General features: G+C 46.4%; 1 protein-coding gene across 2 annotated transcripts in view; it reads right to left on the reverse strand.

Moving 5' to 3' along the window:
• Window positions 1–12,853, reverse strand: part of DNAH9 (dynein axonemal heavy chain 9) — a gene marked incomplete at its 5' end in the record, with an annotated part of 308,568 nt that overhangs the window by 279,130 nt on the left and 16,585 nt on the right. For both annotated transcript variants that reach the window (XM_082605525.1, XM_082605524.1), the window contains 3 exons: window positions 603–770; window positions 9,725–9,958; window positions 11,484–11,695. In XM_082605525.1, coding sequence (XP_082461651.1) covers window positions 603–770; window positions 9,725–9,958; window positions 11,484–11,695 — 614 coding nt within the window. The remainder of the gene's footprint in view (window positions 1–602; window positions 771–9,724; window positions 9,959–11,483; window positions 11,696–12,853) is intronic.

Consider the following 12,853-nt stretch of genomic DNA (forward strand, 5'->3'; position numbering starts at 1 on the left):
ATACTCTCAAAATTCCTTCTCCAGCAATTCAGCCATTTCCTTCTCAGGGAACTCCATTCCCTACTTCTGTACTGACTCTTTTTCTTCTTTTTGTTTCCTGAAGGCTTTGACTCACAGGTCTCAGCTCTCCGGAGCCACAGGTTAGATGTGGGCTCCTGTGTCCCGATCCTGGAAAATGCAGCTCTAGCCCCTTCCTCATCCTAAGTATTTCCTTGGGAACCAGGGTCTGAATGGAAAACTCCCCAGACCACTAATGAAATTCTGTCCAAGTGTGCCTGGCCTTCACCTAGCAGTCACTGCTCAAAGCTTAAGCTTTGGGAGCTGCAGGGCAGCCACAGCCTCCACCATCATCCCATCCCCACCTCAGCATCTCTGAAACCCTGTGTATCATCAGCTTGGAGAAGTCAGCAGTTGGAAGAGGCCCTCCCCTGATCTTTCTCCTGACACAAAGAATAATTAAGAGTGGTCTCTGCCGATAAAACCATGGGGACCACAGAGCCAAAGAAAATGCACAGGGAAAATGCAAGTAAATACCCAGACCCTACAGGCTACAGGCATCTGAGAAACAGACAAACTTTAAAGTTAGCTCTTCCAAGCTCTACCATGCTCTGAGGGTCCAAGCAGTCATAGGAAGACTCTGAGAAGACCCTGTACATCTCTTGAAACTCGTTGTACATCCGCTGGGCCTGCTGGCTCAGGGCACTCCCTCTGATGCCACTGAACTCAAGCTTTCCCAATTTGTGGAAATCCAAAGTTGTCTTCAGAAGATCCTATAAAGACAATTTGCAATGGAGTTAAAAATAATAATGATGATGACAACATCAGATGACACTCAAATTAGTATGGGAAGGGCTGGAAATTATATGGGGGTGGTGGTTGCTTAGGAAAATGTGAAGCCTGATTAGTTTTGTAACCTTATTATTAGATTGGGTTGGTATAAATAACTCTTGGTGAGACTCGATAACAAAGAGAAAATTCTGATAAATAAAATTAACATACACACACAAATCAAATTTATGCTTCAGCCTCTTTCAGTGTTCTCTAATAAATAAAATATAATAATAACATTATCTACATGGCTGGTGGCTTTATACCTATTTAAAAAATTAATTTCAAATGGACCATGCTATGTGGTTCTAGAATGACAGGTATTTTGGAGGATATTGACAGGAAAGCGGATCCTCCAAATAGTCCTGAAGACAAGCTCAGAGGTGGCACCAACATTCTCAGCAATGACTTCTGCTATGAAAAGACATCTGCAGGGTGCCCTTGCCGAGCGTACATGCTACGGTAGACCCTGTGGCCGGCTAGGTGGTGGTGGGCGATGACAGCTCTGTGTTGGGACAGTAATAGTGAGAGTAAATCAAGTCAATGCGGGCTTAGGATGTAGGCCAGTGTCGGGCACACAGTAAATAGGCAGTGAGTGTGCATTACTGTCACTGTTGATGTGGCAGTGTCCCAGCTGTGCTCAGGATTAAGTGACAGATGACAATACAACCTAGAGCCCTGGGGAGGACAGGACCCTGCCCGAGTCTATCGAAGATGCTTCACCTCTGATGGGATGGAAGCCTTTAGGACACGTCTAATGTGACAGACTATACTTACCTCTCATTAGAACCCATCGAAAATCACAAAACCTCCAAACCAAGACATTCTCCCTGTTATCCCTTCCAATCTGTGTGCTTACCTCTTCAACAGGAAAGGGAAATTAAGGTACCTTTGTGTCATTTTGGCAAACATGTGGTGTGGACCCCTGGGAGCCGGCTCTCTACCCAGAGGAGGTTTGAAAGTAAAGAAAAGGGAACACTGACATGAGGCTGGAAACCCAGCAGGCCCTGGCACCATTTCAGGGAATTCCCACTGCCACTGGCCACTGCTATAGGCTGACCCATTAGGCTAGCAGAGGGCTGCCTATCTCCTTCCTGTCGCTGGGACACCGAGTCCAGCAGCAGAGACAGAGGCACTGGGAAGTGCTGAGAAGTGGCTGACTTTCCCCGTGTTGCCAGGTGGGTGCCCATCCATGCAGCCTTGGGCAGCCATCTAAGAACCCTTTTTGCTCAGCTGTGTTTGGGCATGGCTGTGAGCAGGTGGCTGAAGTGGGAGAGGAGAGAAGGAGGAAGAACCATCCAAGGGAAGGAAGACATACACCCAAACCAGGAGATCTTGCCAACGACGGGGAAATGGGGCAGTCTTTACTTAAACACACGTTCAACTTTGAAAACAGCAGTCAGTTTGATTTAAATGAAATAGACTTAAATAGTAATTCAAGTCATTCAAAAAGTGCTTAGTTGCTGTCAGTGTGATAGGAGAAACATATTTGTGCAGTGGAATGTCACCTGGGTACCCATTTTTCATAATTCTGTGGATGTCAATTTCAATTTTTAGGAAATACCCTCTAACCATTTTATTTATTTTTTAACATCTTTATTGGAGTATAATTGCTTTACAATGTTGAGTTAGTTTCTGCTGTATAACAAAGTGAATCACCTATATGTATACATATATCCCCATATCGCTTTCCTTCTAACCATTTTAAAAGGCAGATGCATCTCGATGCATTTGATTACATCGGAAAACTAGATGATGATTTTGTTATACTATTTTATTTCTCAAGAATTCTTGAAGCATGGTCCTGGGTGGTCACTGCAAGGTGTTTTATCTCCAATCTAACAGGCAAATCATAGGTATTAGAAGAATTCTTACATAATCATTCTATTTTTGGAGAAACTCTGGTCACCCAAAACAATGGATATTTACATTGTTTTACTTAACAAACACACGATAGGCAATACATTTATTTAGGGTTCAACTCCAGGTCTTAAACCTTTCCTTACCCCACCCCCAATAAAAAGAACCTCCCACCCCACTTTTCTCCGCACTCTCTAGGCCCTTCCCCTGCGTAAGCTTTCTTTAGAACTCTTATAATATTCTGGCATTATAATACACTATTTGGGATTGTATTTCATTGTTTATTTTCTATCCATCTTTCTCAGTAGGTTGTAAACACCCCAGAGGTCCCACTGTATTTTCAGTCCCAGATGCTGAAGAAATATTTGCTGAATGAATGAAGACGTGATCTTTGACCTTTGACTTAGCGACAGCACCTCCAGGAGAAGGTGACAGGGTGGTAGAGGCTCTAGGAACATTGGACTCAGAGCAATTGGAGAAAATAAGAATTAGACAAGAGCAGAGAATTAGAAAGCAAGGCCAAACTGTGTCTTTAAATGTTTGAAGGGCTTTGGTCAAGTGCAAGGCAGAACCTTGCATGGTCCTGCCCTGAGGGCAAAACTAAGGCAAATGAGTGAACGGGACCCAGGAGCAGATTTGGTGTCAAGTTGTAGGTTGAACTTATAAAATTTCTTATACTTGACCATTCTGACCTACAAGAAATAGCAATTTCATGTGGTTCCACTCCATAAAACAGAACCATCTCACGCCTGAAAGGCCCAACCATAGACTGGGCTGCTAAGAGAGGTAGTGAGGTCTCCATCTCTGGGTGGATTTTAGAAGTTTGACATTACGGAGGTATCGTGAAGAAGATTCGTGCATCAGGTGGGAAGTTGTCTTACCACCGTAGAAACAGATTTATAGTAATCATGGTGACTATATCTTTGATTCTTAAAATACTTAAATGTAAGCTCTTTTCTTTATTTAGAAGTCCTCACAAAAAAAGGCCATTAAACCAATAAGAGGTTTAAATTATACATATATATTTTTTGCGTTACGCGGGCCTCTCACTGTTGTGGCCTCTCCCATTGCGGAGCACAGGCTCCGGACGCGCAGGCTCAGCGGCCATGGCTCACGGGCCTAGCCGCTCTGCAGCATGTGGGATCTTCCCGGACTGGGGCATGAACCCGTGTGCCCTGCATCGGGCAGGCGGACTCTCAACCACTGCACCACCAGGCAAGCCCTAAATTATATTTTTAAAATATCCATTTTTAACCGTCATCGTTGTAGACACATGAAATTCATTACGCTACATACAGGCTAAAAATGGCAAGTTCAATGGTAGGACAGAGGGCATCATGGAAAGAGTGTAGGATAGGGCACAGATCCCTGGGTTCACACAGCCCTGGTCTGCCATTAACCAGCTATGAGACTTAAAGCAAGACATTTAATTTTTCTAAGCTTCCTTTTCCTAACCTGCAAATGGGTTACAGAGTTAAAGGGGAAGTGCCTTTGTACTTCAATAAATGGTAGGTGCTGTAATTAATCTTCATTACCCTGGTGTCATTAGATCAGGTTGGTGGCTGAGAGATGTATAATAGCTAACACACAGGCGCTCCTTTTAGAGACGGAAGCTACAAAGAGCATGGGGTCCCAGGCAGCTGGCTGGACCGGCCAGGTACTATTCTTACAAAAAACTGTGCAGCCTTTACTAGGGTGGTGAGGGCGGGTTCCATCTGTGCCGTGACCCCACAAACAGCAAGCGTCTGCTCAGGAGAGGCCGCACATCTTAAAAGAAATGCCTTCAGAATTCATTAAGGGCGAGCACAAAGCAGACATTCATAGATGAAAATCTCAAAGGTCATTGGGAAACAGTTTTCTTCACCTTCCGACAGAGGCCGACCTCATGCGGCTAATGTCCTACATGACCGAGCGCTCAGGCCCGCCTAAAACGGAAGCGGCCCAATTAGGCCAGAATGAAAAGAGGCAGTGAAAGGGCTGGAGACTGAGGAAAGAGCAAAGGAAAAGCGCTGTAGATTGGGTCAGTTTATTACGTATCTGCCCGCTAATCACCGCGCATGAAGCCTCAGCAGGAAATCATCTTGTCTCCAAGTGAATCACAGCTTTACAGCAATTTGACAATGAAAGAAATGGGGGTTCTCTCCAAGCTGCTTACTTACTGCATTGTTTGAGAGAAGAGGCTGTGGGGAGAAACATAAACAGGGCACCTGCAGAATCTGCAATATTATGACACAAAAATTAACTCTGTGAGTGTGTGATGTGTCCATGTGTCGTATGCGGTGTTGTGTGCACATATGTATGTACGTGTGGTGTGTGACTGCGTCTGTGTATGCACAATATGTGTGGTACGTGTGAGTGTGGTGTATGTATGTGTAGTGTTGTGTGCATATGTGCAGCGTCTGTATGTATGAGTGTGGTATGTAATGTGTATGTATGTGTAGTGCTGTGTGCATACGTGCAGTGTATGTATGTGTAATGTGTGTGTATGTGTAGCGTTGTGTGCCTATGTGCAGTGTATGTATGAGTGTGGTGTATAATGTGTGTGTAGCGCTGTGTGCATATGTGCAGTGTGTGTGTCTCTGTGAGTGTGGTGTGTATAATGTGTGTGAGTGTTTAATGTGTGTGTGTGAGTGCATGCGCACTGAAGCATGGAGCAGGAAGGCAGGGTGAGGGTAGGAATCAAGAGGCAGCTGAAGACTCTCTTCCCCTTTGATTTTTGACTGTTGTTTCAAATTGCAAAGATTTTATATACTTTTGGGATTTCCTTAGTAAGGCCCTTTCATGGAATGGGAATTATAATTTTACCCAGATGACTTATTCAGAAAAAAAGACCTAGAAATCATGTGGTAAAAATAGTGTGTGCAAATGCAGGATAGAGTGTGTCAGGACAGAAGAAAACCACAAAACCAGTGTGGGACCCTCAAAAGGGAGGGAGGAGGGAGGGAGGGAGGGGAAGAGACCTTTAGAATCGCTGGGAGACGGCTGAGTTTGGTGGAAAGACAGTACTTGGAACCCTGTGCCCCTGGGTACCGGGTACCAATCCCAGGTAAACCTCACTGAGCCTGTGACTTTGGGCAAGTTCATTTTAGTGTCAAACTTAATGGTGCTCATTTGTTAAAGTAAAGGTTCTTATATCCAGCTCTTACGCAGGTTTTAAGGCTGCAGTTCTGGCACGAGACAGGCTCTTGAAAGATGTTAGTTCTTTCTTGGTCTATTCTTCCTTTCCCTCCCAAGGGCTGGCAAGCTAAGAGACTAGCTGCATCATGGGGATGGAGAGGAGGAAGAAGAGGAGGAGGAGGAGGACTGCGGTTTGCAGAGAAGGCAATTACTCCGCGTGCCGCTGCAGACAGACCTGCAGGAGGACAGCACCGCCGGCCAAGCAGGCCCTGCCCCCACCTTCACTTAGCAGGTGTCCAGAGGGGAAGCATCAATCTGCACAATAAAACTTTCTTGTTTCAAAGAGCAAGAGCAAAAGAGCAAAAGGAAAAAAGCCACACAAATCAGAGGGAAATAAAATGAGAGAGAATGATGGAGACTAAAAACCAGCCCTAAACAACTTAACCCTGGACATGAGCAGGCAGAGAGGGAAACGCGCTGATGTCATTTTATTAACATCTCGGGGGCCACAAAGTGTACAGAACGGCAAGATGTATAAAGCCGGGTTCATGCTAATTCTTGCTGGAGAGAAGCAGATTAATCTCATTTCAAACAGGCATCCATCACAGAGATACACAGAATGTTAACTAAAGGGCAACATGAAATATGCCTGGAGCCGATCGATAAGTCTGTGTCCCACTGCACTGAGCGAGTGGGGAAGAGACGAGGGAGCCGGGGGCCAGGGGGTGAGTCTGAGCAAGTGTCTGGGAGACGAAAGATGAAAGGGGAAAAAGACCAGGACACAGGAAAGGAGCAGCCATGGGGAAAGGGAGAGTCAGGTAAACGTAGGGTGTACAAAAAGCCAAGAGAAAGTGAAAGAGAGAGAGAGGAGAACAGGGGAGGGGAAGGGAGAGCAGCAGAAAGGGGAGGAAGGGGGAAAAGGGAGGCAGAGGGGAGATCGGTGGAGAAAAGAAGTGGTGGAATTTGGCCTAAGAGCAGTGAAGCAGAGCCAGGGACCGAAAATGGAAGAGGGGAAGGAGCAGGAAGACAGAGTGGGTGACACTCAACTCATCTTCTAATTAAACTGGGGCAACTTCTTTTTATGCACCTGTGCCCTTGATTCAGAAAGAAAAAGCAGCCTCAGAGCAGACTATTGTGAGGGTAATGCCTCCAGGGAGACTGGTGGCCTAGGCTGCTTATTTTTACTGACTAAACCCAGAAGATTAGGCGCCCCAGCTTAGGATAGCTGTCTATATGCAAAGTCCCATCATTAGCATGTGTGCAGCGCTGAGGCCGCAGCCCAACAGCCTTGCAGAGCTGAGCGTTGCTTCCTGGCCTCCAGGTGAGGACCACCCTCAAGGCTGGACAGCCTGCACACAGTAAAGGCAGTTGTCTGCCGCGTCCACCCTGGCGGCCAGGGGCAGGGTGCAGCAGGAGAGTGTCTGTCACCTCTAGTTGAACGAGAGCAAAGGGGCTGGTGCCGGAGAGGAAGGGACGGAGTGGAGGGGGAGGAGAGGGGAGGCTGCTTGTCAAGAGCCATGGTAGAAACGGCTGCGGAAAAAGGACCCATTTAGGATAAAGCTAGGTATCAATTATTTATACTGTGATCCCGGTGAAGGATTTAAGGTGAGCCTTTCATAAGATCTAGCGTCTCGCTTTCTCGCTTATACATCTTGTCTGTCTCTATTCCCTCTCCCGTCTTTGTTCCCTGGAGAATTCCTACTCCAGTTTTGAAATTTATTTCCTCTTGTGCTCCCAACTTCTCAGACCTTCTCTAGGTTAGAGACCCCTCCTTCTGGCTCCCAATAACATGCCAATTTTGCTTTTTTCATGGCACTTAATACACCTCAGTGAAACTTCCTGATTCTGTGTCTTTGCATCCCTGGATCTCCTCCATCTCTCTGTCTTCTCCTGGGCCATGGCTACTGGTCCATGGGCTTCTTACAAGCAAAGCTGTACCCCAGCCACCGCCCTACCTCCAGGTCCCAGCTCAGTGCCTGGTGCATGGGGCCTGGTGCGTGGTGCCTGGTGCATGGTGCCTGGTGCGTGGTGCCTGGGGTATGGTGCCTGGGGCATGGCAGTGCTGGACCGATGCTTTCTGAGTGGGAATGAACAAATTCAATCTCACTCTCTCCTATCCTCATAATCCCATAGTTTGTGCCACTTATCACAGCCTCCCCCAATACAGCCCCTCTCTTTTTCCCAAATCTCTGCTGATCATGGCTAGCAACATGATTCTGATTCCTTCTCAGTCCCGATTGCTATTGTCTTAATCTTGAACTTGACCCTGAATTTCCCAAATTAGTTTTAGGACAAGTATTTATTTTGTTTTATTATGCCCACTACTCTCCCTGCAAAGTTCAATAAGCAAATATAGAGCTGCAAAGTGTGAAAACACCTGTTAACCACACTAAACTCTAAAACAATCAAAAGAGAAAGCCTCCTGCTTTCTCACCTTGGTCCTTAAACTAACATTCATATTAACTTTTAAACAACTGCTGGAGGGGAGCCACAACTTTGAGCAAAAGTCATATTTCTTTTGCACAGGGATTCATGCTAGTCTTATAGTTTTCAGAGCAACCCTGAGGGTGGGAGAGCAGAGTTCAAAGCAGTGGCTTTGTGGGAATGGCCAGCTGCATCGGGTCAGCTCGCTGGTATTCTGCATGAGATTTCTAGCAAGAAGATTATGGGTAATTTGAAAAACAACTGTATTTGTCGATTGATTCCTTTGGCCTTCTTTCTGAGTCTATGATCAGAATTTCTTAAACTTCTAGTATGATAGAACTACCATTACATGATGACCAATCAAAATAATTATTGAATCATGGGTTTTTCCAGCCAATGGGGGGTGGGGGGTGGGGCGACCACCATGTTGTTTTGGACCTTTTCTTACTGTTTTTTGTTTTTTTTGTTTTTTACTTTTCATTTTTTATTTGGTCATCCTATAGGCAGACACAAACATGGAATAAACAAAAGAAAGGCCGGGCTTCCCTGGTGGCGCAGTGGCTGAGAGTCTGCCTGCTGATGCAGGGGACACGGGTTCGTGCCCCGGTCCGGGAGGATCCCACATGCCGCGGAACAGCTGGGCCCGAGAGCCATGGCTGCTGAGCCTGCGCATCCGGAGCCTGTGCTCCGCAATGGGAGAGGCCACAACAGTGAGAGGCCCGCGTACCGCAAAAAAAAAAAAGAAAAGGCCAAATTTTGATCTAATAATACAGCATGGGAATTGCAGATACATTATAATTCTCTTAGTGCATTCTCCATACACAAAATGTAATGAAAAGGAGAGATAAAAGAAAACTTAATTGACATTAGAGAATAAAATAGGATTTCCACTTACATCTTGAAAGGCAGCTAGTCTTAAAAATTAATTCATTTGATAAATGTTCAAGTTTCTTCTTTTTTTTGAAATCTTAAATACTACATTTTTTAAAAAAATTGAAGTACAGCTGATTTACAATGTTGTGTTAGTTTCGGGTGTACAGCAAAGTGATTGTTATACATATACATATATCCATTCTCTTTCAGATTTTTTTCCATATAGGTTATTACAACATATTGAGCAGAGTTCCCTGTGCTGTACAGTAGGTCTTTGTTGATTATCTATTTTATATATAGTAGTGTGTGTATGTTCATCCCAAACTCCTAATTTATCCCTCCCCCCACCTTTGTTAACCACAAGTTTGTTTTTTATGTCCCTGGGTCTATTTCTGTTGTATAAATAAGTTCATTTGTACCATTTCTTTTAGATTCCACATGTAAATTATATCACATATTTGTCTTTCTCTGATTTACTTCACTTACTATGATAATCTCTAGGTTCCTGCATGTAGCTGCAAATGGCATGAATTCATTCTTTGTTATGGCTGTTACTTTTTGGATCCCTGGACGGCTCCCTCCTACATGGAGCCGGGGGCCTGACAGGAACGAGAACACTCACCTGCACCATGCCCAGTCGCCCCAGGAAGCCGTCCAATCGCACGAAGACCAAAGAGGACTGGAAATCCCACTCCCGGACTTCCTGGTTCTCTTTGAAATAAGAATGGAGATTCTCCCTTCTGTCCTGAAACACCAGCTTGAAGAAGCTCAAGGTGTCCACAACCACTTGCAGTTTTCTCTGACTTTCTTCCACCTCACTTCTCAGGAGGTCTTCTGGGCTGAGATAATTAGAGGCCTGGAGGGCAGACAGGTTAGTGGCCCTAAGCCTGGCTGCAGGTATAGGACAGCCCACAACTCTGCCCAGCCCACAGCTCTCAACTGAGTAACTTCCCAACCAATGTTTTTCAGAAGCCTAATATAGGAAATGTCGGACCCCATCCTCAGTTCCACAGGTAGACTGGAACCTGGGTTCAAGCCATAGTCAGTGATTGCAAGTGACCCACCAGAGACAAGGAAACATAGTGAGACTTTCCTTGGGCTAGCTGGGGCTGGGCAGGTGTCCTTTCCAGGTGTTCCGTTGTGACTCATTGGCTTTCTATAGTAAATAATTCGAGTGCACAAATTCTTTGAACCAGAGGCTTGAACCTGGAAAGCTGTGAGTCTGAATCCACTGGACACCACACAGGGAGGGGCACAATAACTGGGTCCTGGTGACCTCATCCAGGCCTCATTGTAACCCAGGGCTGAAGCCAACCTTTCCTTGGACTTCTGAGGTAAATGAGCCAATAAGTTATCTTTTTGTTGATGCTAGTTTGGGTTGGGTTTTCTTAGACTTTCAATCGTAAGAGTCCTGGCTGACAAACATGCAGTGATGGAACATCGCTGGTCTAGGAGTCAAACAGTTAGCTTCCGGTCCTGGGTTGGGTGACCTTTGGTGACTCAGTTAAACTCCCTGAGCTGTAGCCCTCATCGTTAAGTAATAATAGTAAATTAACAAGGTTCTCGCTGCCCACCTCGCAGGGTTCATCCACAAATGACGAGGATGTCACAGCACTTTGTAGCCTTCAATGTGCTCCACAGATGTGACTTATTTTTAGTTACTCTTTAAACATGCTCATTGTTTTCTCAGGGTCCCAGCTCCTCAGGGGTAAAAGGAGTCAATTTGCGGGGGCTGATCACCCAAACCTTGTTAAAGGCCTCATTCTGTTTACAGGTGCCCTCCTCAAGGTTTACGCTGCCCTGGTTGGTGCTACAGGGGTCCCTAAGGAGCACAGAGCGTGTGAGCCAAGAAGCTGTTTGTACACAGCTCACGGGCAGTGAGTTCTTAGCACGTGGGGGCATGATGTGAGCCTTGCCATACAGGATCACACTGGAGCCTCACAGCCACCCAGCAACTCTCCGAGGCAGGTCCTCTTCTTCCCACCCTTGCACAGAGGGAGAGTGAGGCACAGGGCAGGTGAGCGACTCACCCAGGCACACACAGCTGACAAGTAGTGATGCGGGATGTGGCACAGGGACGCCTGACTCCAGAGGTAGCGTTCTTAGCTGCTGGGCTTTGCTGCTGACCTAATACCAGGCCGTTAAGATCCTTAAGGAGGTTGAAATTTACCACCCTGACCCTGCGCCTGACCCGGGTCCTCCCAAGGATCCCAGCAGGACTGAGAACACCTTTGTGAGTTACTGGCTGTGATGACAAAACAATTCAAGTCTGAGAACCCTTTGGACCCTAATTATTTCCCTGCCCTGAAAACAATGGACACTTTATACTTCTCATGACTCGGAGCCATCCAGCGAGAGGTTGGGGAATCCTGGGTGCAAACCTGCTGGACCAGAAGGTTGCAGATCTCCTGCAGCAGCACCATCAGGCGCCCGGGGCAGCGGTACAGCTCACACGTCGCCCAGATCAGGCAGACCACGTGCAGCAGAGGCCACAGCCGTGGCTTCGCCTCAGGAAACTCCAGGCTCTCGAGCGTTTCCAGGTGGCGGTGCAGCGGCACTAGGTGCATGTGGATGTCCCGCGCCTCCATTAGAGCTGGAAGGAATTGGAGACGATGGTCACCTTCCTGGCTTGAGGCTCACACCCACGTAGCGAAGCCCTGGGGCCTGGGAGTGACGGATCTGCAAAGCAATGGCTGCGATCTCTTCCTGCACTAAGGGAGCAGAGAGGGCTGGTCCCTGAAAACTTTCTAGCTCTTATGAGGAAACACTGAAAACAGAAGAGCCTGGGCAGCTGGGATAGTGGTCTGAGGAGGCTCTCTTACGAAAGTCCTGTATCTGGACCTCTTCGCGGCCCTCCCAGCCCCATTCTGGTGCTCTGCGTGTAGATGCTCAGTAACTGTTTGCTGTTTCCTTTGCTGCTGTTACCTCCAAGGCAATACAAGACAGATGACAGAGGACAGGTTTTAGAGTCAGAGAGCTCTGCCTTCAAGTGCCGATACATCAAATGTATGACCTTGGGCATGTTTAACCTCTCTGAACCTCAACAACAGGCCGAACACTAACTAATTTAAAGGTTTCTCATGAAGGTCTGAGGGCAGCACACACAGAATCTTCATACACAGCTAGCTCAGTGCCTGGACCAAAGCAGGCGTTCCATCCATGGTAATGTCTCTGATAAATATTTGCTAATAAAGAATCTCATGAAGCTCTTATGGAGGAGAAGTCACAGGGAATACAGAAATAGCCCAGGCTGATTATGGAAAGGTTCTGCTGGTATTCAAAGCCGGGAAATCTCCTGCCATTTCCTTTGAATGCAGGCAAGGAAAGAGAGCGGCTTCCACCAGCTATCCTGTGGTGGCTGAGAGGGGACACTAGGAAAACCAGTGGCTCTGGGCACTAATTCTGCAAAGCCACTTACAGGGAATGCAAAAGTCCACTGAACAAACTGAACGGGAAGGGAGGGTTTATAAAGGCTGGTTCTTTCCTGGGCAGATAACCAGGCACTGTCATGTGACAGCAGATGGTCTTGGGTTATATTATGTGGATGAAGCTCTGCATTCATCCTAAAGGAAACTCAAAATATATATTACTGTATTTAGTAAACAGTTTCAATATGCCAGGCACTGTCCAACTCACGAGACATATACCAACTCATAGAAAACCCTGTGAGGTAGCTTTACTACTCCACTTTATAAGGAAAGACATTAAGATCTAAATAACTCGCCTAGACTGTGAATCGGCCACCCCTGCC

This window comes from Mesoplodon mirus (assembly GCF_964341445.2).
Source record: "Mesoplodon mirus genome assembly, chromosome: 18".
In the NCBI taxonomy this organism is placed as follows: domain Eukaryota; kingdom Metazoa; phylum Chordata; class Mammalia; order Artiodactyla; family Ziphiidae; genus Mesoplodon; species Mesoplodon mirus.